This window comes from Typopeltis vanoorti, chromosome 10 (genome assembly GCF_054136105.1).
Source record: "Typopeltis vanoorti isolate ZY-2024b chromosome 10, IOZ_Tvanoo_1.0, whole genome shotgun sequence".
NCBI classification, from domain to species: Eukaryota; Metazoa; Arthropoda; class Arachnida; order Uropygi; family Thelyphonidae; genus Typopeltis; species Typopeltis vanoorti.
In genome coordinates, this window is record NC_143558.1 from 8,260,373 (window position 1) to 8,287,465 (window position 27,093).

The window sequence follows — 27,093 nt, forward strand, 5'->3', positions numbered from 1 at the left end:
ATAATATAAAACAAAAAAGTGTTGATATGGATCTATGACAGTAAATATCCTTTCATTAAATCAAAATATGAAATTTGAAACAAGTGGAAAGTACCTTCACAGATCAGCAATAGCAAGTAGAAATAAGAGGATGGTATTAATTCATGAAAATGGCAGACTGGCAGCCACTGTAAGATGATACAGTTGAAGTGTTTAATGAATAGTTCATCAAGGAAGTAATTTATCTTGTAAATGTGTTATTATGCAGAGTTTGCTTGAGGAGGGATTACAAGAGGTGTGTGTATATACACCCATGTGTAATATATATATTTTTTCTTGGGCAGAATAGTGTTGTGAAGTAACATTTAGGTATTCACATGCATGTGGACTTACAATACATTGAATATATAAGATGAGAAACTAGTCTGCTTGCCTTGCCTTGTAAGTATCCAAGAATGCCTTTCATAGTAAAACTAATTTGAAGATAAATATTGTTGATGAAATCTATTGTCTGTATACCTCAACCATACTTTTGGCTTGGAGGGGGGGGGTACAAATTAAATGCCAAAGTTTCAATGATTCTGTGTATAAGCAATGGTGGTGAAAGCAGGGAGCCCATTGCTCCATCTCCATTGCTGGTTGTTATAGCTAACATGTCTGAATTTAAGATGGTGCTTAAAGAGTTTGCAAATATCAGGGGGGGGGGTAAGTTTTGGGAAGGAGAACTAGTGTAATGTCTACTAGAACATTTGTAAAAAAGGATGACACATAAAAGCAATTATTTTCCTCTAATTGAAGGTTCTGTATAGTGATTGAAGTGCATGGAGGTTTTTATGTAAAATTTGTTAGCTTATAAATGATTAATTTTAGTCAGTAAAGTATTTATTTGCATATTATTGTCTACGTAGTTCCAGAAACTTCACGTGAATCATTTGGAGATCTACGTTAACCTTTAAATTCTCTCCATGTTCTTGTTCTCTAAAATTGTGCCAAAGCAGTCCATGGCTCAAGTGAAAAACTGCAGCTTCTCACTCAGCCTATATTACAACTCAAAACAAGTGTAAGAAAATCAAAAAATCCAAATCGGATTTCATAATAATGAAATGCCAAAAACTTCAGCATTGTTCCATAGTGCTGATGATAGTACTCTCCATTCTCTTTCTTCATTTTGAAAACCTCATAGTTCTCAAATGATTCAGGCTTCAAGATCTTTCATAAGTAGTGTCTTATGGAAGCTCTTGAATGCTGATCTCACCATTCTCAAGTGTGGTGAAAATAATCTAGTGAATTTCAGTAGTATTAAACAGTCCTGCTCTATTTCTTGGAAGAAAGATCTTGCTTAACTTCCCTCTCATGTTTGGCAATATCAGTTTCTTGGTGGGACTGGGAAGTTGGCTTCCACATCTAGGTCACCCTTGTATAAACACATCACATTCGTAGACTTCCCAGTCCCAAAAAAACCTGGTATACAAAACATTCAAAACATTACTTGTTCAAAACATTACTTATCTGTTGCTCAACTGCTTACACTTTTATAAATCTCAAATCTGCCCAACCTTAGAATATTGTTGTAATTGCTGCATCCAAAACCTCTCTAAGAATTCTTAATTATATTTGTAGAACAGAGTCATCTGCTTAAGAAATGACCCTTCTCTCCCTCTCTCTTTGGTTTGCTCCAGTTACATTTCTCACAAATGCTCCATGATGTTTTTTTATAGCTACTTCTACTTTCACGGGACACTGTTCTACTGAACTGGCCACTACCAGTCCTCCACTTTCCTCTAATAATGTAAGAATATAGCAGCACTCTGTAGTCAACATCCATACTCAGTTCAACTGCATACTTATTGAACTCGCTTCTCATTTTTGTCCATTCCATCTATCTCTGTTCTTTGGGACAATCCTTCCCATGCTGTTTTTCCTGACAAATAGGAACTTCAGCTATTCAAAAAACTTGTTAGCAGATTTCATTTTTCTCCTTAAACCACATGCTCATACAATAGCAATGTTGTGTTTTAGGTTTGTGACCTCTCATGTGTGGAGTTGTGTACATATATATAAAGCTGTTTATGTATGTATACATAAAGTTGTATGGGAAGTTGAGATGGCCTCCTGGTCTTGTGAATGGTTGGCCTTTGCTGATCTTTTCATTCTCCTAACATGCATCCATACATCATATTTCTGAGTACTGTACAGACACTGCCATGAGAATTAGCAATAATTTTTATTCTCTAAGTTTAGTATGTTTCCATTGCTTGCTTCTCAGATATGTTGAACATAGTGATTGATCCATCTGACTTGTACAACTTTATGTATAACATCAAATTTGAGGCACTGTAAATAGGTATTCACTGTACAATATAATTTTTATCTCATAGTAATGGCTGATGAATGGATTCAAAAGTAGGTTAAATTATAAGAATTTTGTCATCAAGTTATGAATGGTCAAGCTACCAAAATTTTATTGTTCTGTTGATGAGAAATTTGCTGACATAAAGTGATCATACTATTTTCTTTCCTCAACATTAACATTTTATTAAAAATAGTGGTTTTACTTATTTTAGGTATGTGAGATGTATCAAACCAAATACCAAGAAATCCCCAAACCACTATGATGACAATCAGGTCTTAACTCAGCTTCAGTATTTAGGCATGTTGGATATAATTAGGATCAGACGAGAGGTTTGAAGCTTTTTATTCCACTAATGTGCTCTAGAAAATAGTGTCCATGAATTGCACTAAGTTTAATATTTATTTTTTCAAGCAACGTTTGCTTTGACTTATAATTTTACATTTAGAACATATTGATAAAGTAACATTTTTTTGTTTATTTCATGTGAAATGTCTGAAGTTCTGGATGTAACTAAGATAACAATTAACTAACTGAATCTATTTAGCTAATTAGATTACTAAGCCAATATTTCACTTTGATCACCAAGACATCCTCACAAGCACAAAGAAATATACTAAACACATGCACACAGGTACACCAGCAGCAACCATAGGCTTGTGTTTGTCTTCCTAGTTAGAAAACCAGCAAAAATTAGCAAGTTCAATAAATTAATTTTTTTTCCTTTCTTTTTGTTGTTTATACCTTTGGTGTTGTTTATACCATGAAGCACTTATAAATCAACAACACCTAAGCCCTTCTGTAGATATATATTAAAAGTGATTTCACAAGAATTAAAAAACGAAATTAAAATATTATTATCATAATTATCAGACTGCATGCATTCCATTCCAATCACCCACCATTCTCCATACAAAAATGTACTCCTTACTCCTCCATTCAAGTTAGTAAATAACTCTTTACTAACTTAAATGTCTCAGTCATATGCCCCATTTTCTCCTCCTATCCACTAGCCTATGGATATTGCATTTCCTTAATCTTTCTTAATATTCAACATTCTCTGAAATGTTGAGTATGAAGAGCCACCTAAGCTGGTCCTTTTCCAATATCTCTTCATCACTTTGAAAACTCAGTGATCATATCTGTAACAGTATTCCACAAGTGGCTTGAACAAGGCCTTATACAGTAGAATTTTAATCTCCTTACTTTTACATGTCAACGACATTACCATAATCCATTGAGCTGTTCTCAAAATTTTAACAATGTATCTCTTAAATTTTAGGTCTTTATCACCTCCATCTTTTCTAAGATATCTCAACCAATTGTATAATGAACTTTTCTTTTCCTCTCAAATTTAAAATCTTACCAGCAATTCTAAAACTTTTTGGTCTCAGTACCCCTTTGCACTCTTAAAAATTATTGAGAACCCCAAATAGCTTTTGTTTATGTAGATTATATTTTGATGTTTACTGCATTAGAAATTAAAACTGAGAAAAATTTAACATATTTATTTATTAATTCATTGAAAAATAACAATAATAAACCCATTACATGTTAATATAAATAACATATTTCTATGAAAAATAACTATTTTTCAAAACAGTAAAAAATTACTGAGAAGAGTGGCATTGTTTTAGATTTTTGCAGATCTCTTTAATGTCTGGCTTAATAGAAGACAACTTTATTCTCATATCCGTTTCTGAAGTCAGTATGTTGACATAGTTTTGGTTGAAGTATATGAAGATTTGGCCTAATGCAGATATGTAGTTGGAAAAGGGAGAAGTGTTTTAATAGTCTTTTCAGATAATTGGGGATATTCATCTTTGATGCTACACCAAAACTCGACAAGTGATAATTTCTTAAAAGTTAGTTGCAATGTGGAATCTGAAATTATATCAATGAACTTTTCCTACTCTTTTACATTAAAATCCATTGGTCTATCTTGCACTTTGAATGCATCTAATACCTCTGCATGATTTTGGAATATCATGAATATCATATCATTTGCAAAATATTGGTTCACTAAGTTATGCAGATCTTCTAAATGTTGACACATTTATTAATATTACCACTGATATCATCAGAAAAGTCTTAAGTATTGGGAAGCTGTTAGACTCACAGTGGTAGATACAAGTTTTCTAAAATTTTAATTTTTCTCTTGAAAGCTTGGATTTTACCATTGGCAACAGATACTGTCAGCTGTTTTCCTTTGACCTTGGGGACCCACAGGGGTCTGCAGATTATGCTTTGAGAACATCTGCCTTTACTTTGCAATATTGAATTGGCAACCCCATTTTCTTGTCCATTTATCTAGTCTTTTCAAGTCCTCTTCCAGAATCATAACCTCTGCTCTACTCCTCAAAGTTCTTCTCAACTTTGCATCACCTGCAAACAATTGCATATCACCCTTTGTTAAACACTTAGATGGCTGACACATTTAGAAAAATATAGAATTTATTAAAAACTCCAATATATATATATATATCATCAAGTATGACATGGACATCATCAGGGAGAGAAGAAATCAGTTAACTACATTCAAAACACAAATCATAAGATATGAGTCATGTAGCATATGCTTTCAAGCTCATGTCTCGGTCACAGTTGAGTTCAGAGGAAGAATACATTTGATAGTTTCTGTAACTAAAAATTAAATAACCTAATCAGTATGTTAAAAAAAAAAAAAAAAAAAAAAAAAATTATGAACAGTTAATGGCATTCACTTCCCAGAACTGGAATTGGCATACAATCAGAGCAACAAGGTTTGGATGGTGTCATAAGATTTAATATGTTCCATGGAACAGACGATCAAATTTTAATCTGCTGGAATGAATAATCTTGTTCTGGTTCCAAAGAATCATCCTGCATCTAGTGTCAGTGGCATGAGAAGCAAGGCAAGACTTGTCAGTTTCTGAAAATGCAGTGTAGTCCTGATGTTCTCATATTCTAATCTAAGTAGAACTGCTAGTCTATCCAAGGTAAGCATCTTCCTTGTCCAGTGCATTTGTTAGCTTGTTATAATAATTAAAGAGATTGTTATTCTTTTAGCAAACCCATGCAGCTCGTCAAAGATAAAACTTCTATTGTCAACCTATTTTTTAATCTTCCCCGTTGCTTCCAAACACACAAATTGTATATAATTTAAAGCCTTAGTTTATCAACTCCCTTAGTCTTATGACCATTTTGCTCTCTTTCTATTTCTTTGGAACTTGGCCCAGTGTAAGACTTACTTTAAACAAGTATGGCAGAACTGTTGTTAACTCCTTGGAACATTATCTCAGAATATACAGAACATGCAATGATATATCATCATCATTATTATTATTACATGACACCTCCAGGGAGTCTAAAGACTCATCGAGGAAGGGTACCTACTCTACAACTCTCCATCTTCGCCACTCAATCCACCAACTACAGCCAACTATATCATTAAGCCCTACAGCTTTATTAACATCAAGTTTACTTGAGTTCTCATATACCTCCTACTCAATCTTCTTCCTTCCTTCTCACTACACAAGAAATAACTTATGAATTGCTCATCTATAATATCTCAGGTATATCCTGCAATGGTTATCATTCTATCATTTTTGCCAACCACTATTATCATTCCATAATCATTTGTTCTTCTGCTAGCAATGTATCAAAAGAACTTCTCCTCCCCCCCCCCCCTTGTTAGCTGATGCTGCTCACACTACACTTTTTGCTACCCTTACTAAGTTGAACCACCTTCCTTGCCTGCACTTCTTATTTCCTCATGCAACTGATTATTTCCACACATGGCTATCACTTCAGCTATATAATAGCTACTATGAAATGATCACCTGGGTGGTAGTCAGCCATATAACGACTTCTCTGAGAAAGGGATATATTTGGAATTATAAGGCTGGTGATTATAAAAAGCTCAGGTGACAGCTTGCAGCTATATCATGTAATGAGGAATTGGTTGGAAAGGAGATTAATGATACTTGGTCCCTACTCAAGAATTATCTGGTGGAGGCAATGTCAGAATGTATTCCAAGTATTAGGAAATTAAATGAGGCAGGCAGGCATCAAATGGATGAATGAAGAGATTAAGCATGCAGTCAGTCTAGAAGATGGCATTATGGAGCAGCAAAAGAGTAGTAATAATCAGTTGCATGAAAAATAAAAAGAGCAGTCAAGAAAGGTGACTTGGTAAGGGTTATTTTTACTAATGGGAGGAAAATTTGACACCCTCTTTATAATTGCATCTTCTGACATGATGATGATAAAATTGGAGTTCTTTGATCCTTGTGTGCCTTTTGTTATACTGCATTAAGATACTTGTTTTAAACTCAAAAAAATTCATTCTCTTTTTCCCCAAATGCCAATTCTTCCTTTCAGTCTATATTACTATAATTAAAATTACCTGTAATGATCACTCTTTTTTTTATTTGCAATGCTATGAATTTCCTTCTTACTATTCTTACATTAGAGGTCTATATCAACATCCAGTTAAATATTTCATCTTGTCCACCTCATGCCATCTTGCCTCAAAACCACTATTTGCCCTTTGCTCCACCTTGGATGGGCATAAGTTTTCTACCATCAACAGCAATCCCTTTTTCTTTCTGCCTTGTCTGTCTCCACACAAAAAAAAAACATAATATCCCTCCACTTCTATTCCTGTCAGAATGGATGTCATCCTCATCAAACCATCTCAACTTATTATTATTATTCGTGACACCTCCAAGGAGTCCAAAGACTCATCACAGGAGGACACCCACTATACAACTGTCTCCACCACTACTGCCAATCATCTCCATCAACGCCATAAAAACTGTTATTCCAATAGTTTTTCTCTGCACGAAGTCAATCATGCACCAATTTTATTCCCCTTGTTTCAGATACTTCTGGCATTCATAAACAAACATAGCTCATTTGTCATTCTGTGATAGGTCCCACTAAAATTACTACTAAGACATGACTCCTCCATACCTCACCTTAGCCATTCCTGTCTATTGCCACCAATCTCAACACACTCCAGTCACATATGCACCCCCACATCCAAGTCCATCCCAATCCTTTTTTCTCAGACATTGACTTATCTCTGTCCATATCTCTGTCTGTCTTGTATTCTTGCTCTTTCATTCCATTCACTCACACTACTTACCTCTCTATTCACGCTCTCCTTCAATCTCATAACCCTATCTTCTTGCTCTTCCACACCTCTTACTTTTAAGATCTTCTGTTCACTGCAGTCATTATACTCATTTCCAGTAGCAGCCTCTCCAATTGGCTGACATCAAAAGCACTTAAATGCAATCTATCTCTTATCTGACTGTCAGAATCATCCTACATATTAACAAACTGCACTCCTTTCTAAGTAAAAGAAAGCAGAGTATTTGGTGTGTTGTCCAGGTATGATAATGATGAGCTGAGCCAGCAAACAAAGAATTGTGAACAACATGCTACAATAGCTGTGTGATGGCTCAGCTCATCATTATCATACCTGGACAACACACCAAATACTCTGCTTTCTTTTACTCTCCTCTTGATATCCATTTTCACATTCTTGTTCCCAACCAAATTATTCACTCCTACTACCACGACCAACTCTTATATTCACTCACTTCTCATGTCCAACACTTCTTAGATATGACTAAGGGGTGTTGATCTCTCAAAATATCTCATTTTTCCTTTAGTCCACTACCACTCACATTCAAAGAACCCTCATAATTCATGAGCATATCATACTTTCTGCATACATCCCATACTTGCTATAAATTAAAGATGCCAAAAAATTATAATGTTGGTTTCATCCTTTATCCAAGTGTAAGCAAACGAAGTTTGTGCGTGAAGTCGCTTTGTGACTGGGTTACTTGTATATAGAGGCTAATGACTTCACATAAGTTGCCTTAGTATCCCATAATGCAACATACATCCTTATAGACATGTATAATGCTACGCATTATGGGAAGTTTCTGTTACTGGTGGTGTGTATCTGGACATGCTACAAAGGTACCAAATACTACAATTAGACGATGATGGCCACTATGGACACTTAAATTTCCAGCAGGGTGGAGCACCTATTCATTACCTGACAGGCAGATGGATTGGTAGATGGGCATCTGTAGCATGGCTACCCTGTTCCCCCAACCTTACACCATTAGATTTTTTTCTTGTGGAGCTTTTCAGAAGATTGAGTGTTTCAGAATTACTGCTGCCATTGCTGGAGTTATGTCAGATATGCTTGGCCTCACGAGGCAGGAAATTTATTACAGAATGGACATCTGCAGAATTACTGTAGGCAGTTGTATTGAACTTTAACTGTCTTTGTTGAAACTTCAAGTGTTATGCTACATTTGCACTGTAATAAAAATTGTTTGTCTATCACTATTTACCTTCTCTTGTCATTCAAAGTTGTATACGTCCCTTTTTGAAACACTCTGTATAATGAATACTGTACTCTTTCTTTCATTTGACAATGACAGAACACACATACATGGAAAGAACAGAGTTGATTGGATGCATATCCAGTTACATACAGAGCTCAGTCATTTACAATGTTTGTTACTGTTGTACATTAATTTTTTCAATGTTTGCATTTATAATATCAGCATTTTTGTGTAGTAATCGTATATTATTATTTATCAGACTTATGTGGAGTCATAAAAGTTATTGCTTGGATAACAAAAGTCTGGCAATAATTTTTATATTATATAATTTCAGATTCTTCTTTCTTGTTTTGCAAATGAAAAAAAAAAAATGTTATCTGTAGAATTGTATTATATATTTCAAAAGACATAATGTTTATCCCATGTTTATTTAGGGTTTTCCTGTACATACTCCTTTCCTTGAATTCTTGCAAAGATATCGATGCTTAGCAAAAGGAATAAGCCTAACAGATGATCCACCAAAAGCTGTCTCTCTTCTGTTAAATACTCTTGGATTCCCTAACATGGAATGGCAGATTGGTTTAACTAAGGTATCGTTCAACTTCCATCCTTCTCACTTCTGTAATAAAACATTTGTAATGCAGCATTTGTAAATTTCTGAAAATGCAGCAATACCTCATGTTAAGTGTGTAATGTGTTCCACATTATCCATGTGTTAAGGCTTAACTGCCCGGAGGAACTCACGTTAAAAGTTTAATGGAGTGAAACAGCACTAGGAAAGCTCAAACATAATCCAAATCTGAATAAAAATGATGGGATAACCATTCTAAGAATGTGGAGGACCCATCTGCAACCTTCATAGCAACCACTAAGAAAAATCTCAATACAAGAAGACTTTTTTTTTTTTTTTTTTTTTCGGAACATTCAATAGCAACCTGAACTGTACAAATCCAGAAGAAAGTCTTAGTATAACAATATGAACTGTACAATTCCAGAAGAATCTTAGTACTTAAGGACTTTAGCAGAGTTTATTGTAGTTTCATTTTATTTTTTATTTATTTTTATTTTATTTTATTATATATATATATATATAATTTTTATTTTATTTTTTTTATCACTAGAGGTCAAGCTAAGAAAAAGATTAGTTAACAAAGTAGTTTTAATTTGCCTTTCTTAGAGTGCAACAGCATGTAGCTTGGTTCCTGTATACATGTATCCTTCTGATGATGATCGATACAGCGATCGAAACAGCTATTGTTATTTTATTAATAATGAATAAAATAATCATTTCAACACGTGTGTTTTGTGTCCCTAAATTCTTAAATATGAATGATCATCACCGTGTAACCTTAAAAGAAAGCACACTGGGAAAGGATTAAAAATAGAATTTAATTCTTCCAACATTCATCTCAGTTACAAAGACATCATCGGGGAGTACAATATAGAAAAAATTCGGAAGACTAAAATTTATATGGATTCATGCATTAGAAAAACTGAAATACATGACCTGACTGCATTGGCTTGACACATCTTCTTCTTTGAGTGCCATCTCCTATCGGAGGTCAGCGACCACCTTGGCAAATTTTGAGCAATTCTCAGCTATTCTGAGCAGTCTCTCAGAGTTCATACCAGTCCACTGTCTGATATCTGCCAGCCAAGATTTTCTTTGTCTTCCTTGTCCTCTTCTTCCATTTATCTTCCCTTTTATAATCAATTGAAGTATCTTATATTTTTCATTACGAAGTAGGTGACCAAGATATGCAGTTTTCCTTCTTTTTATGGTATCTAAAAGTTCACGTGATTTCCCCATTTGACACATACCAGATAAATTTGAAGAAAATAGTTAATATACTGTAATGCTAGTGATAATAAGTTAAATGTATACTACTTTTAACCTGTGTGTGTGTTATTATTATTTGGTAACCTCCATGGAGTCAACAGACTCATTGTGGGAGGCCCACTCAACCAGCAACATGTCTATCATAATTAGCTTTGAAGTTATTTACACTACCTGCATTCGCAATGCACTTGAGCAATGTATTCCACTCACTAATAACTCTTAACACAATACTCACTAATAACTCAAAATTAACACTCACTAATAACTCAAAACGCAATGCACTTGGGCAATGTATTCCACTCACTAATAACTAATAACTAATAACTCTTCTTCACTACATCACTATATAGCTTCCAGGGATGGCCTCTCATTCTTCCCATCTTAACATCCACTCTTTTTATATTAATTTATTATATAAAATAGATTAATTTCTTATGTATTAATCTGATAAAATCCCTTAACTAACTTGAAGGTCCCTATCATAACTCCTCTTTTCCTCCTATCCATCAACCTCTGTAATCCACATTCTCTCAAACGTTCTTCATAACCAACACTCCAGATTCCTGATATCACTTTGGTTATTTGTCTTTGGACCCTCTCTAGTGTTTCCACATCACAACTAGTTGTGATGTGGAAACACTAGACATGAAAACTAGTTGACCAAATCTGAGCACAATAGTCCATATGTGGTCTGACCAATGCCTTATATAGAGGCGCCACCACCTCTTTATCTATGCATGTCAATGTACTTTTTATCATAGTAGCAATACGATATGTAGTCCTTGCAACATGTGGGATGTGCCTTCGGAACTTCAGTCCATTGTCCACCATCACTTCAAGATCCTGAATCTCATAATATTCCTAAAGTACAGCTCCACCAATACAGTATGTAGCCTTATTATCTCTGTATCCCAAAGTGTAACACCTTGCATTTATTAACATAAAAACTGCAATCCCACTCATTTATCCAAGCTTAGTCTATTCAAATCTTCCTGTAGAGAATTAACATCAGCACTATTCATGATAATTCTACCTAACTTTGCATCATTGGCAAACATTTGAAGATTCCCTGTCAATCACATGAAATATCAATAACAAACAAGTTAAATAGTAGGGGCACAAGAACAGAACCCTGAAGCACAAGAATATCACTGTACATGATTCTTCCCTATCCAACACATTTGCCACCTTATCATAAAACATAAGCAGATTGCCAAAACATTACCTGCCCTTCACAAACCCATGCTGACCGTCATAGAGAATCTTATCAGCCCAATGCTGTATTCTATTTTTAACCAATTTTTCCAACACTTTGAACACAACTGCAGATATACAGGCTGGTCTATAATTGAAAACTGTTCTCAAACCATGCTTACAGAAGGATATCATTTTGTCTATTGGCCTATTTGCATACTTATATATATATATATATATATATATATATATATATATATATATATATATATATATATATATATATATATATATATATTACCATTTGTGAGAGAAAATAATTTTCTCTCACAAATGGTAATAATTTTGTTATTTTTATTAGCACTCCTGCACACTATGAATTGTCATCAAATAGTCTCACTCAAACAAAAATATCTCATTTGCATTGTCTACACTCACAGCATTATAGCAATATTTCCCTCGCCCACTACTCTCTTTGTAAAAATCTACTCCTCACTTTTTTAATTACCACACTCTTGTATAAATTCTTGGGATTGTTCTCTTGTGCTTTTCCTCTCTTTTCTATTCTGGATGTAGTTTGTTTTTTTATTAATCTATTAAAATTCCTTCTCCAACTTGAACTTTATCATATCTCCTATGCCTTGGCTGTTCTCTAGTTTACATTCCCTCAATTTATCATAACATCCCATAATCCTAATATTGTCATAGTTATTCTAGATGCACTTTCTTTAATCTTTAAAAAAAGTCAGTTTTAAATATTTCAACTCATAAAATCAAAATCATCTCAAAAAAATCGGAACTCCCTGGTGGACACAGGAAGTTAAAGAGGCAGTGAAGGAAAAGAAGAAAGCATATCAAAAGTTCCTGGCAAATAAGTCAGCTTTTACTCTTACAGAATACAGAGACAAATGTAAGAAAGCTAAACAGTGTGTAAAACTAGCTAAACAAAAGTCATGGGAGGACTTTGGCAAGAATATAGAAAATAAATATCAAGAAGGTGGCAAAATATTCTGGAGGTTGTTGAAGAAGCTTAGGAATGGAGGAAAGAGTTTTGTAAAAGGAATTAGAGATGATAAAGGTGAAATGAAAACAGGAGAAAAAGATATCCTTGAAGTATGGAGTAATTACTTTGAAAAACTGCTAAATGAAACAAGCAGTGATGACAGCACAGTGATAAAAAAACACTGACCAGGCATGCAGTCAGGAATACATATCCATACTTGAAGTAGAAAAAGCCATCAAAGGCTTGAAATGTGGAAAGGCAGCAGGAGTAGATGATATTCGACCAGAAATGCTGAAGTATGGTGGTATAAGAGTCTTACAGTGGCTGCACTGCATAGTTCAGAAAGCCTGGACAGAGGGACGAATTCCCGATGATTGGAGTAGAGCTCTCATAGTACCCATATATAAAAAGGGAAATAAAACTGAATGTGAGAATTACAGAGGTATTTCCCTACTGAGTGTTCCTGGCAAGATCTATGCAAGTATACTTGAGAAACGGTTGAGAAGAATTGTGGAAGAAAAGCTTGGTGAAGAACAAGCTGGATTCAGGCCAAATAGAGGCTGTCAGGATCAGATCTTCACTTTACGACAAATAGTCGAGAAAGCATGGGAATATAACAAAGATCTGTATTTAAGTTTTGTCGATTTGGAAAAGGCATATGACAAGGTGCCAAGAGAGAAGCTATTCAATACGCTGCATTTATATGGTGTCAATGGGGCATTATATCAAGCAATACTTAGTCTTTATTTGAGTTGTGAGTCAGCAGTTAGAATTGAAGGAAGTACAGGAAGATGGTTTAATGTTAAATCTGGTGTGAGACAAGGATGTACATTATCCCCTCTGTTATTCATTATCTATATGGATCACATTATGAAGGAATGTGGTATTAAACCTGATATCAAAATTGGAGATGTTAATGTCAGCTCTTTGCTTTATGCGGATGATGTTATACTTCTAAATAAATCCGCTACAAGTCTGCGAGATTCTCTGACTAAATTGAATAACTGTTGTAATAGATATGGTATGAAGGTCAGCATTAAAATGACAATGAAAATAGGTAGAATTGTTGAAAATGTCAACTGTGTTGTGAATGGAGAACCTGTGGAACAAGTAAAACATTTCAGCTACTTAGGCACAATTTTTACTGAAGATGGTAAACTAAATATAGAAAAAGACAACAGAATCAGCAAAGCTGGTATCGTGGGAAGTCAATTGAATAAATTCATATGGAATAAGAAAGAAATTAGTCGGAACACTAAATTAGCTGTATACAAGACTGTGTTCAAACCAATTTTAACTTATGGATCTGAGAGCTGGGTCAGAAGTAAAACACTTGACCAAAGACTAGAGACCGCAGATATGAGAGTCCTGAGAAAGATTAGAGGCATGAACAGATGGCATCAATGGCAATATCATATTAAAAATGAGGATATTAGGAAAGAACTTGACATTGTCAGCATCCGGGAATGCGTTAACAGAGCTAATCTCAGATGGTATGGTTACTTAAATAGAATGGGAGAGGAAAGATTAGCAAAACAAGTGTTCTCTGCCAGGTTGGCAGGAAAATGACCCAGAGGAAGACCAAGATATAGGTGGATGGATACGGTACAAAGTGCCTTAGACGATAGAAATATAAGATCTGATAATGTTGGAGTCTTGACAAGTAACAGACTGATTGGAGGAAAATTGTAGATAGGAAGTTAGTAATGATGTAATTTTTTCATGTAGTACTGTCATATCCTGTACACCCCTTGAGGGTACATGGCAGGAATTTGATGATGATGATGATGAAAAAAATTTGTCGTGCTTATTTGCGGTCAAAACATGACCATATTCATATTTCATCCTTTTTTTATTTTAATGCAGTGAATTATGTGATGAGAATAAATGATAGTTTTCTTTTTTAGCTAATAAATTTAAAATCTACTTTATGTGGATAAATATTTTGTATGAAATGTTTTGCATTTAAAATAGCTAAAAAATTAGATCTAAAATCTGCTTTTATATTTTCTTGCTACGTTAGATATTTTTGAGAGGATGCATCCATGAGCCTTTAGAAGATCAGCGGAAACTTTTAATGAATGCAATGTGCTTAGTTGTTCAGAAACACTGGCGTGGTTATGTTCAGAGAAAGGGTAAGAGCTCTTGTGGAACAATACATATTTAAAATAATTAGAATTGCAATACAAATTCATGTTTTGCATTGTGTAGCATATGTTTCTAATGTCTTTCTAATGTCTATTTGACCTCTTATAATATACTTCTTCATGAATAGATATAGATGAATTTTGCTCTTTCAGTCTGCTAAAGTTCATTGGCTGAATTTTGGTTGAGTATTAGACTGTGGGATGCTCTGAACATGAAATCAAATTTATGATTTACAGCCATACTCTTGTAAGATAGTTTATTATATTTGTATACTAACTAAGTAATATAATTACACGTGCTGTTAATCCTTTCTAATGGGAACTAAAGGATTCAAGAGTTCTGCCCCCCTCCCCCCCAAACTGGCATACATCTTCCATCACTGATGTTTGCCCTCATGTAGATACTTCATGATTTAATGTTATCATTATTTTTATTTTATAAGAAGGAATATATTGGGTTAACTTGGCTGTATTAATTCAAATAAACAAACATGTTAATAGAAATAAATGGTGAAACCAACTAGTTTTGCTGAATATACTTATAGCTTTTTCTGTGTTAGGATTAGGATGAACAAAAAATTACAAAAAAAAGGCTAACATGAACCATAGCATCCACATGTTCAATTCACCATGGAAACTGAAAATGCTGGTAGTTTACCAGCATTTTCTTTTTCTGGTAGTTTACTGATAGTTTACATAGACATCCTTCTTACTTGCATAGCCTCTGGTAATTTGTCAATCGGTGTTTATCGAACACCTACCTTTACTGACAGATACATTTATCAAAAGTCTGCTCATCACACCTCTGAAAAAATCATTGTTATCAAGTCTAATTAATAGAGCACATAACATATGTTCCTCTCCCTAGAAATGGAATTTAATGGTTACAACCTTCATCAAATCCAGCAGATAATTGACTCCCATGTTTCAACATCTAAGAATTCTTCAACAGACTACAGGTTCCAATCCCTTATATTTCTGGTATCTTTGAACCTATAGGTAGAATTTTGAAGAAATAGCACCTTATTCTCACATTTTCCTAGCAACAAATTTCTCATCTGTTACATTTACAAAAGACAAACTGTCACCTCTATCATTAGCTGGTGTTTACCAAATACTTTGTGAATGCAATTTGAATACTTCGGGCAGATAGGCCATTATGTGGAAAAAAAGAATTAATGAACATCAGTATTATATTGAATACATGAAACCTCAAAAGTCTGGTCTGGTACAACGTAGTATTGGCACGAAACACAGTATCTGGTGAGATGAAGCTCGTCTTCTCCATAGAAGCAGCTATAAATATAAATGAACGCTTTGTTTCAAAGAAAGTTGGGAAGCCCTTTTACATTGGGCAAACCTGAATTGGAATGATTCTATCTCTCTTTCTCTCCCAAAAGTTTAAGACATTCTCATTTTATGTAAACATCAAAAATAGTTTTAATATTAATGTTATTTATTACTATTAATTTCTACCATGCAGCAACCATTTTAATGGGTAAACAGATTGTTGTATGTACCTTGTATTCCTGTTTCTTTGATTCAAATAAACAAACGTGTTAATAGAAATAAATGGTGAAACCAACTAGTTTTGCTGAATATACTTATAGCTTTTTCTGTGTTAGGATTAGAATGAACAAAAAATTACAATAAAAGGCTAACATCATGATGATGTACTGTTATTTTCAGTATGAAATATCTGTACTTTCATTTCATTAAAAGTTAATTATTGTGGTTATCATGTAATTTGTTGTTTATGAACCATAGTATTACTAAAATACAGAAACATATAGGAACCATTACAATAAGTTAAAAATAGAAAAATATGGAGCCATGCCAACTTATGATATTTCATGGAAGCTGGCATGGGTCAGCTATTGTTCAGTGATGTGTGTACGATAGTTGGTTGAAAAGCTAGTGTGACATGTGAAAAAGATCTAATGAGTGATTTCCAAATATCACATAGAATCATTCCTTTTGGTTTCTTATTGAATGTGCCTTGTGAATGGATCTCTACACAAGGCATGGAGCTCTTATCCCATTGAATGTTATGTGTGTAGGAGAAACGACAAGTTAGGCCTGAGCTGTCTTCTCTGTTGTTATTGACATCTCCAGTATGCTCATTTTGTCTGATTTCCAAACTTCTAGATGTCTGCCCTATGTAAAAAAGGAAGAAACTGAAGGAAGAATTACATTCTCTACTCCAACTACTTGTGAGCAATGGGTATTCTAAGAAAATGGTACAAAGAACACTATTCTCTGCTCCTGCTCTACAACAAAATCCAAGTCATTCTCTACGGAACTTCTGTTTCTGTAGAGAATGACTGGATTTCTCTCCCTCATATCAGTGGATTTTCTCTCAAGATATACAGTCTCCTCAAATCCCAATTCATCAGAATGGCTTTTAAGCTCAGTTTGACTATATGAGGTTTATTGCATTCACCTGAAGACCACAACTTCAGCAAACATCTTGGGCTTTATAATATTCCATGTTCTTGTGACCTTTCTTACATATGACAGACATCTAGAAGTTTGAAAATCAGACAAAGTACATACTAGAGATGTCAATAACAACAGAGAAGACAGCTCAGGTCTAACTTTTCTTTTCTCCTACACATCATAACTTTGAATGGAATAAGAGCTCCATGCCTTATGTAGAGATCCACTCGCATGAATCACTCATTAGATCTTTTTGCATGTAACTCTATCTTTTCAGCCAACTATCATGCACACATCACTGAACACTAGCTGACCTGTGTCAGCTTCCATGCTTGACGTGTTTTCTGTTTTTAACTTATTGTAACTTACTGTATTCTAGTAATGTTATGGTTCATGTTAGCCTTTAATTATAATTTTTTGTTCATCTTAATCCTAACCCAGAAGAAGCCAAAGGTATATGCAGGGAAACTAGTTGGTTTCATTTATTTGTATTAATGTGACCAAATAAACTCAATATATTCCTTCTTATAATTTGATTTTACTGGTCAAAAATCTGTATATTTATTTTTTTTATTTTGTTTAATTTTTATTTTTGTTTTGCTTTATTTTATATTTTATTTATTTGAAGTATATTCCTTCAAATTTGAAGTGAATATGAATTTATAGTATTCTAGTTGTGACTTGAGTGAATTCAAATGAATTCAGTTTTTTCATAAAAAATTTCTATATTATAATTATATATTTTAATGAATTATAACACACTAGCATGAGAAAGTTATAATCAGTTAGTCTGAAAATGCTTATGAAATTGCTTTCGTGTTAACAATGAGGAATTTATAAGATTTTCTGCCGATCTTAAATTTTCACAAATCAAATAATTCCAGTATATATTGTAGTATACAAAGTGGTTACAAAGTGCATTAGACGATAGAAATATAAGATCTGATAATGTTGGAGTCTTGACAAGTAACAGACTGATTTGGAGGAAAATTGTAGATAGGAAGTTAGTAATGATGTAATTTTCTCATGTAGTACTGTCATATCCTGTACACCCCTTGAGGGTACATGGCAGGAATTTGATGATGATGATGATGATTGTAGTATACAAATCTGTGAAGCACGTTTTATAATCATTTGTAATTATAGGCCTCTCCATCTATCTCCATCTTTTTCTATTAAAGGCCTTGTGATGTCAACATTCTCCAAACATGTATACTAGGCTATCCTTCCATCTTCTTTTTGATTATGTAGGCATTCATCTTCCTTCATATGAATGCCGCTAGCTTGTTTTTTTATGTAGTTCCCATCCGTGAAAGGTTATTAGTAAACCTATAGTACATTGGTACTATGGGGGAGTTAAGGTCCCTCCACATTTTTATCAATTTTATATATATTTAAAAAAAAAATTATTTTTATTTATACATAGTCCAGAAAAGACCCAGAGACCAAACGGAGCTTTTTTTCCAAGCCACTTCAGACCTCCAATAAGCAGGGCGGTTGTTTCACACAGGGCAATGAAATTCACCTCTCACCTAAAGACAATCACAAAGATCCATACCCACAGGATTTGAACCCATGACCTGTTGGTTGGAGAGCAGGTATACTAACCTTTTAGCCAACCAGGCCAGCTGATTCTTTTTATCCATCAATTAGTTTTGACTTGTGCAATATGCCCTACTGATATCCATTTTTGAAATCTCTTATCCTATTATACTCAATACTTTTTTTTGTCTTCATTCTTAATTTTATCTTCGGCTTTGAAATAATGTTGGATTTAATAACCACTTAATTATATAATTTTGCATCGCCGGAGTGAAGCCTTTTTTGGCTCTTTATTTTAATAAATATAACAGTATTTTTTATAAATTTTATAGCACTGTGGAAATGGCGTGTGTCTATACCTCTAGGCTTCCCGAAGATATGCTGAATCATATACAAAATTTGAAAAGTTGCCTCTTTTAAGGCAAACACTTTTGTGATATGGGGTGCTTAAGGGTCAAAGCTGTATAACTGAGAGGAGACCTCCACATAGCCTTTAAAGGAATGCGGAGAACCGACCAGGGCTTCTGACCTAATGTCCAATCCTCACCTTCTCGTGGTGCACCCTGTTGGGTATCTACTTTGATACTGAACGAACGAGGATGGGCTGGCAATTTGGGATTTAGCCGACCAAATTGTATTCTTATTGGTTAAACCAAAATAAAAAATGATGGTACAACATGACAAAATTTCATGCCGGCTGGGGCGTCGCCCGGTTAAACAAGTCCCCCGTTGTTTTCGCCAGGGAACCAGGGCGAACAGCGAAAAGTCAGCTACTGGAACAAATCTGAAAACAAACCCCAACTCAACATCACCAGAGTTAAAGATCGGTACTATCAATGTAAGAAGCCTGAATGGCAAAGAAATGGAGCTAGCTGAGGAATTAGATAAGTACCAGATCGACATAATAGGGGTGACTGAAACAAAAAAGACCAAAACTGGTGAGATCTTTCTGAGCAATAAATACAAAATGTTATATTCAGGCAATGACAATCAAGGAATAATAAATTTAGTTTAATCCTTTATCCAAGTGTGAGCAAACAAAGTTTGCGCCTGAAAGTATCTTCAGGACTGGGTTAAGGTGGTACTACACCAGGGCAACTCGTTGCAAAGGTGGAGCAAGCTACCAACACTCCTATCCTAGTATTTCCCATAATGCAAAACACATCTCCTTGCGGATATGTCTAATGTTATGCATTAAGGGAAGGGCCACTACCCAGACCAGTTTCGACCTTTATTGAGGTCTCTTCAGTGGGAGCCAGGCCCAAGTTGAGATATCAGGAAGAAGCATTAGCAGGTCATCTCCACCTATAGGAATTGCCAATTGGTGTGCCACCCTTTTTTAATAAATTACTCTGGATTTAGAGAAAGATGTTGAAAGTTTATTTTCCACTTGGTTAGAGTATAATAAATTTAGTTTAATCCTTTATCCAAGTGTGAGCAAACAAAGTTTGCGCCTGAAAGTATCTTCAGGACTGGGTTAAGGTGGTACTACACCAGGGCAACTCGTTGCAAAGGTGGAGCAAGCTACCAACACTCCTATCCTAGTATTTCCCATAATGCAAAACACATCTCCTTGCGGATATGTCTAATGTTATGCATTAAGGGAAGGGCCACTACCCAGACCAGTTTCGACCTTTATTGAGGTCTCTTCAGTGGGAGCCAGGCCCAAGTTGAGATATCAGGAAGAAGCATTAGCAGGTCATCTCCACCTATAGGAATTGCCAATTGGTGTGCCACCCTTTTTTAATAAATTACTCTGGATTTAGAGAAAGATGTTGAAAGTTTATTTTCCACTTGGTTAGAGTATAATAAATTTAGTTTAATCCTTTATCCAAGTGTGAGCAAACAAAGTTTGCGCCTGAAAGTATCTTCAGGACTGGGTTAAGGTGGTACTACACCAGGGCAACTCGTTGCAAAGGTGGAGCAAGCTACCAACACTCCTATCCTAGTATTTCCCATAATGCAAAACACATCTCCTTGCGGATATGTCTAATGTTATGCATTAAGGGAAGGGCCACTACCCAGACCAGTTTCGACCTTTATTGAGGTCTCTTCAGTGGGAGCCAGGCCCAAGTTGAGATATCAGGAAGAAGCATTAGCAGGTCATCTCCACCTATAGGAATTGCCAATTGGTGTGCCACCCTTTTTTAATAAATTACTCTGGATTTAGAGAAAGATGTTGAAAGTTTATTTTCCACTTGGTTAGAGTATAATAAATTTAGTTTAATCCTTTATCCAAGTGTGAGCAAACAAAGTTTGCGCCTGAAAGTATCTTCAGGACTGGGTTAAGGTGGTACTACACCAGGGCAACTCGTTGCAAAGGTGGAGCAAGCTACCAACACTCCTATCCTAGTATTTCCCATAATGCAAAACACATCTCCTTGCGGATATGTCTAATGTTATGCATTAAGGGAAGGGCCACTACCCAGACCAGTTTTAGTCTTTATTTGAGTTGTGAGTCAGCAGTTAGAATTGAAGGAAGTACAGGAAGATGGTTTAATGTTAAATCTGGTGTGAGACAAGGATGTACATTATCCCCTCTGTTATTCATTATCTATATGGATCACATTATGAAGGAATGTGGTATTAAACCTGATATCAAAATTGGAGATGTTAATGTCAGCTCTTTGCTTTATGCAGATGATGTTATACTTCTAAATAAATCCGCTACAAGTCTGCAAGATTCTCTGACTAAATTGAATAGCTGTTGTAATAGATATGGTATGAAGGTCAGCAATAAAAAGACAAAGACAATGAAAATAGGCAGAATCATTGAAAATGTCAACTGTGTTGTGAATGGAGAACCGGTGGAACAAGTAAAACATTTCAGCTACTTAGGCACAATTTTTACTGAAGATGGTAAAATAAATATAGAAATAGACAACAGAATCAGCAAAGCTGGTATCGTGGGAAGTCAATTGAATAAATTCATATGGAATAAGAAAGAAATTAGTCGGAACACTAAATTAGCTGTATACAAGACTGTGTTCAAACCAATTTTAACTTATGGATCTGAGAGCTGGGTCAGAAGTAAAACACTTGACCAAAGACTAGAGACCGCAGATATGAGAGTCCTGAGAAAGATTAGAGGCATGAACAGATGGCATCAATGGCAATATCATATTAAAAATGAGGATATTAGGAAAGAACTTGACATTGTCAGCATCCGGGAATGCGTTAACAGAGCTAATCTCAGATGGTATGGTTACTTAAATAGAATGGGAGAGGAAAGATTAGCAAAACAAGTGTTCTCTGCCAGGTTGGCAGACAAACGACACAGAGGAAGACCAAGATATAGGTGGATTGATACGGTACAAAGTGCCTTAGACGATAGAAATATAAGATCTGATAATGTTGGAGTCTTGACAAGTAACAGACTGATTTGGAGGAAAATTGTAGATAGGAAGTTAGTGATGATGTAATTTTTTCATGTAGTACTGTCATATCCTGTACACCCCTTGAGGGTACATGGCAGGAATTTGATGATGATGATGATGACTTTTGTGATAAGATTTATTTATTCATCTAATTTTAAAGTTTAAAGTGAACATAAAATTCTAACATTTGCTTTGAGAGTAATAATATTCAATGAGTGGATTTTCACATGACTCTTTCCATTTTATGCTCAGTTTTATTCATTCTGCCCAGTATTTCTTTTATTATTGGCTGCATCTTTCATCATAACCAGATTGCATGTTGAGTGAAAATTTCGGTTCTATTTTCAGATCTTATTTTACTAAACAGGAATTTTTTTTTCAGTTTACCAAAAGCCACTCAGCCAGCTAATTCTTATATTTATTTATTTACCATCATCATCAATTTTCTGATATGTACCCTCCAGAGGTGTTCATGCTACTATGACAGTGCTACTTGATTAAGTTTACATTATTATTAATCTCCTATGAACAATTTTCCTCCAAATTACTTGTCAGCACTCCAATATTATTATTATTATTATTATTATTATTAAACAAGACCTCATGGAGTCAAAGACTCATCTAGGAGGTCCTTTTATCTCACACACATCTCATCATACCGGGTCTTAAACACATTCAAACTCCTTGCAGACACCACACTCTCAGGCAAGGCATTCCAATCATTCACAACTCTGCACGAAAAAAACCTGCCTCTCACTCCCCTACTCACACCCTCTTTATACAGTTTCCAGGGATGACCTCTGGTTCTCCCCTGATCTCCCACTATTCTCTGTAGAACTTCTCCACCATTGATCCTATAACAACCCCTTACCAACTTGTAGGTCTCTATCATATCTCCCCTCTTCCTTCTCTCCACTAGACTCTGCAAATTACATCTTTTCAATCTTTCCTCATACTCGACATTCCAGAGGTCAGAAACTACCTTAGTCAGTCGCCTTTGGACCCTTTCCAACATCTCTTCATCCTTCTGAAAACCAGGTGACCAAATCTGGGCACAATAGTCCATGTGTGGCCTAATCAAAGCCTTATACAATGGAACAAGAATCTCCCTACTTCTACACGTCAGTGTCCTCCTCATCATTCCCAGAAGTCTTTGTGTTGTCTTCACAATTTTGGTGATGTGTCCCCTAAATTTTAGATCCTTATCCACTATCACTCCCAGATCTCTTATTTCCTCTACTTCCAACAATATATTCTCACCAAGCATAAATTCTGCATCCCATCTTTGTTTTCCAAATTTTAAAACCTTACATTTTGCAACATTGAACTCACATCCCCATTTGCTTGCCCAATCACTCAATTTATTCAAGTCTTCTTGCAAGGCCACAACATCTTCACTACTCTTTATCGTTCGTCCCAACTTTGCATCATCTGCAAACAACTGAATATCTCCATCCAAATCTTCGCCAATATCATTAATATACAAGTTAAATAGTAATGGCCCTAAAACAGATCCCTGAGGCACTCCACTAGTGACTTTCCTTTTCCTGGATATTGCACCCCCATACACACCCCCATATTGTCATAACTAACATTCATTTTTTCTAAGGCACTGCTGAATAAATCAGTCCACCTGGATCTTGGTCTTCCCCTGGGCCTTTTTCTTACCATCTTGGCATTAAACACCTGTTTTGCTAATCTTTTCTCTCCCATTCTGTTGAAGTGACCATACTATCTTAGATTAACCATGCTCACACATTTTTGAGTGCAAACAATGTCAAGTTCCTTCCTAATATCTTCATTTTTAATGTGATTGATGTCATTTTTTCTGGTTTCTAATTTTTCTCAGAACTGATATCTGTGGTCTAATCTTTGACAAATACTGCTGCCTGGCAAAATCCATCTTGAAATAATGATTCTACTTAGTTTTCATTGAATTACATTCATAATTTTCTTGTCAGTATACTGAGTAAGAGAGGAGACTGATTCTGAGATGGCATAAGACCTTCAAACACAAAGGACTGCTTCTCTTCTGAGATGGTAGCTGGAAAGATTATAGTCTCATTGCAGGAGTTATTATTTATTTTGCAGTCATCTAACATTATATTAGATGACTACTAACATATTGCCATTAATGTTGAAATTCATGCAAATTTGAACCTGCAAAGGCATGATGGACTGCATGATGGTTTGCACCATATATTACTAGTTCTCTGAGAATGGTAATATACGATGCAAACTGATTGCTGCTATTGTTTGCTTAGGTAGATCCTTTGCTAAAAACTTCATTAATGCAGGCTGTACTTTCCATACCTAAATGATGCTTTACATAAAGCAAGACTCCTCTTCAGCAGTCCATCATGCCTTTTCAGGTTCAGTACGAATTTCAGCATTAATGGCAATAGGATGTTGCATTGAACTGAATGCCAAGACCAAGAGAGGTTCTTTGGCCTTCTTCACAAGGTGTCTCTGAGATGATGATCCTGGTTTTGCACAAAAACCTTTCTGCAACTGCAAATATTTTGACATTTGAGTGTTGTAGAAGCAGTTGCAGAAGGGTTTACTATGGCAGGGCATCTTGTTTGCCAATGCATATCCAGCCCTACTGGAGTAGTAAAAGCTTTACTGCAAACTGGTCTTCTCATGGAGGTGAAGGAAGTTATGCAGGCATTGTAGGAATAGGCAGTAGGGATGTCATAATCTGAGTCAAGATGAAGGTCACATGGCATTCCATGATCACTTCCTTAGTGAGAGAGGGGGTTCTGTAAATTAAAGATGCCAAGAAATTATATTCTTGATTTAATCCTTTATCCAAGTATAAAAACTCATAACTATTGAACAAACCCTATTAGGGCTGCACCCCTCAGAAGGTAGAACACAACATAATAGGCAACTTAGCCAACAAAAGGTATCTAGATCCCTCTAGGAGGGATCTAGAGGTGGGATCTTCTGCACTTGTTTAGTATCTCAGATCTGTTGGGCATGCAGCCAAGACATTTGGCACATTAGTATTAGCATGGATGGATGGAAGGTTAGTTAATTTGAAAACCCTGCTCAGGATACTAGACAGAACTTTTTCAAGCCTCCATTAGGGTTAGTTAATCTGAAAATCCTGCTCAAGATACTAGACAGAATTTTTTCAAGCCTCCAGTAAGCATGTTAGTGGTCTTGCACTAGAGAGTGAAATTATTTGCCCCCTAAAGACATTCGCGAACATCCATACCCCTAATGAAATGCAAGTCTAGAATCTATTATTCATTAAGCAGGTATGCTACTCACTGAACCAAGCATGCTGGTTGTTAAATAACTTGTTAAATGTTTATTTTACAATTAAAAGTTATAGAATATTTTAATATCATTGTAAAATTCATTCTTTAAAAGTATAAGCACTTCTAAAAGCTTTGGTTGTCCACCCATGTACAAGTTATTCTGGGCCCTTGACTGGATAGTTTTTAGTCAAAATTGAGATTTTGAAACTTTACAAAAATTGGTTAAGCCATTTCAGTTGTTTCAATCAGATCATTTGTAGAAGCAAAATAGTTCAGTTTTATTGGCAAAATTCAGTAAAACAAATGAACTGATATTAATTCCATCTCGCTGTGTGTAATTTAATGAAATTCATTATTTCAGTCCCCTATTAAAACTTTACCCAATTGACTTCACCCAGAATTAAATCTATGATTTAATTTTGGTTTCATTTCGAACCACTTGTATTGATTCAAATTAAAATTGGTCTAGAATAAATAAGTTGAACTTTGACACACTTGTCTGATTTTTATAAAAAAATACCACTCTTTGAGTAAGCTCTTTGAATTACACAACTTTGTTGAAAGAAATGGAAATACTATCAAATCAGAAATTCTACACTGAACAGTTTCAGCTATTTAGGGTAGAATTATTTAGATTAAAGTAATTTAGAATTGTGTAAACAATCCAGACTTTTCACATAATCTGTAAAGCGCATGACAGTAGTTTTCATTATTAGATTAGTGCTAGGTTCAAGATTGTTTCATAAAAGGTTCTTCCCCCTCCCAGCCATTTTTAGAAAAATGATTTCAAATGAGTAAGTGGGGCAATGGCCTCATACTAGACACTCAAAATTAATTTAATTCCACTTGAAGACATTCACAAATGTTCATGTCCATGGCAGAAGTTGAACCTGTTAGTTGGACAGTGGGTTGCTATTTACTATGAACCTTTTTTATTTGTAAAATAATTCCAAATGATAATAATTCACTAATGACAAAAATTATTTTTTGTCATTAGTGAATTATTGACTAATGAAACAGTGAATTAATGAAACTAATGACATTAATGACAGCTGTAACATTGACTGTGTTACAGTTGATAGCGATGTTTTCCAACTGGTTCAGGACACAAGTCTATAGAGAATTTGAAATAAGAAGTGATCATTGTTTAGTTTCAAGCAGGATGAAATTGAATTTCATATCGAAAAGAAGAGTGTGTAAGAAAGTTTTAAAACGAATCAAGGTGGGGCAGCTTTCAGAGGTGAACTGTAGACTGAAATACACAAACATCATTGAAGAAAAAATGCAAGAGTTTGAAAACAAGAACCAAACCTTGGACATTCAGTGCCAAATCCTGAAGAAAACATGATTGATTCAGCCAGAGAGGTTGTCTGTAATGATAGAAAAATCAGAATTTCATGGTGGACTCAGGAAGTTAAAGAGGCAGTGAAGGAAAAGAAGAAAGCATATTGAAAGTTTCTGACAAGTAAGTTAGCTTGTGCTCCTAGAGAATACAGAGAAAAATGTAAGAAAGCAAAGCACTGTGTAAATTTTGATAAACAAAAGTCATGAGAAGACTTTGGTAAGAACATAGAAAATAAATATCAAGAAGGTGGTA

General features: G+C 35.0%; 1 protein-coding gene across 3 annotated transcripts in view; it reads left to right on the top strand.

Moving 5' to 3' along the window:
• Positions 1-27,093, top strand: part of Myo81F (unconventional myosin 81F) — a 454,212-nt gene that overhangs the window by 150,026 nt on the left and 277,093 nt on the right. For all 3 annotated transcript variants that reach the window (XM_090398885.1, XM_090398887.1, XM_090398886.1), the window contains 3 exons: positions 2,544-2,661; positions 9,120-9,275; positions 14,746-14,857. In XM_090398885.1, the coding sequence (XP_090255011.1) occupies positions 2,544-2,661; positions 9,120-9,275; positions 14,746-14,857 (386 nt within the window). The remainder of the gene's footprint in view (positions 1-2,543; positions 2,662-9,119; positions 9,276-14,745; positions 14,858-27,093) is intronic.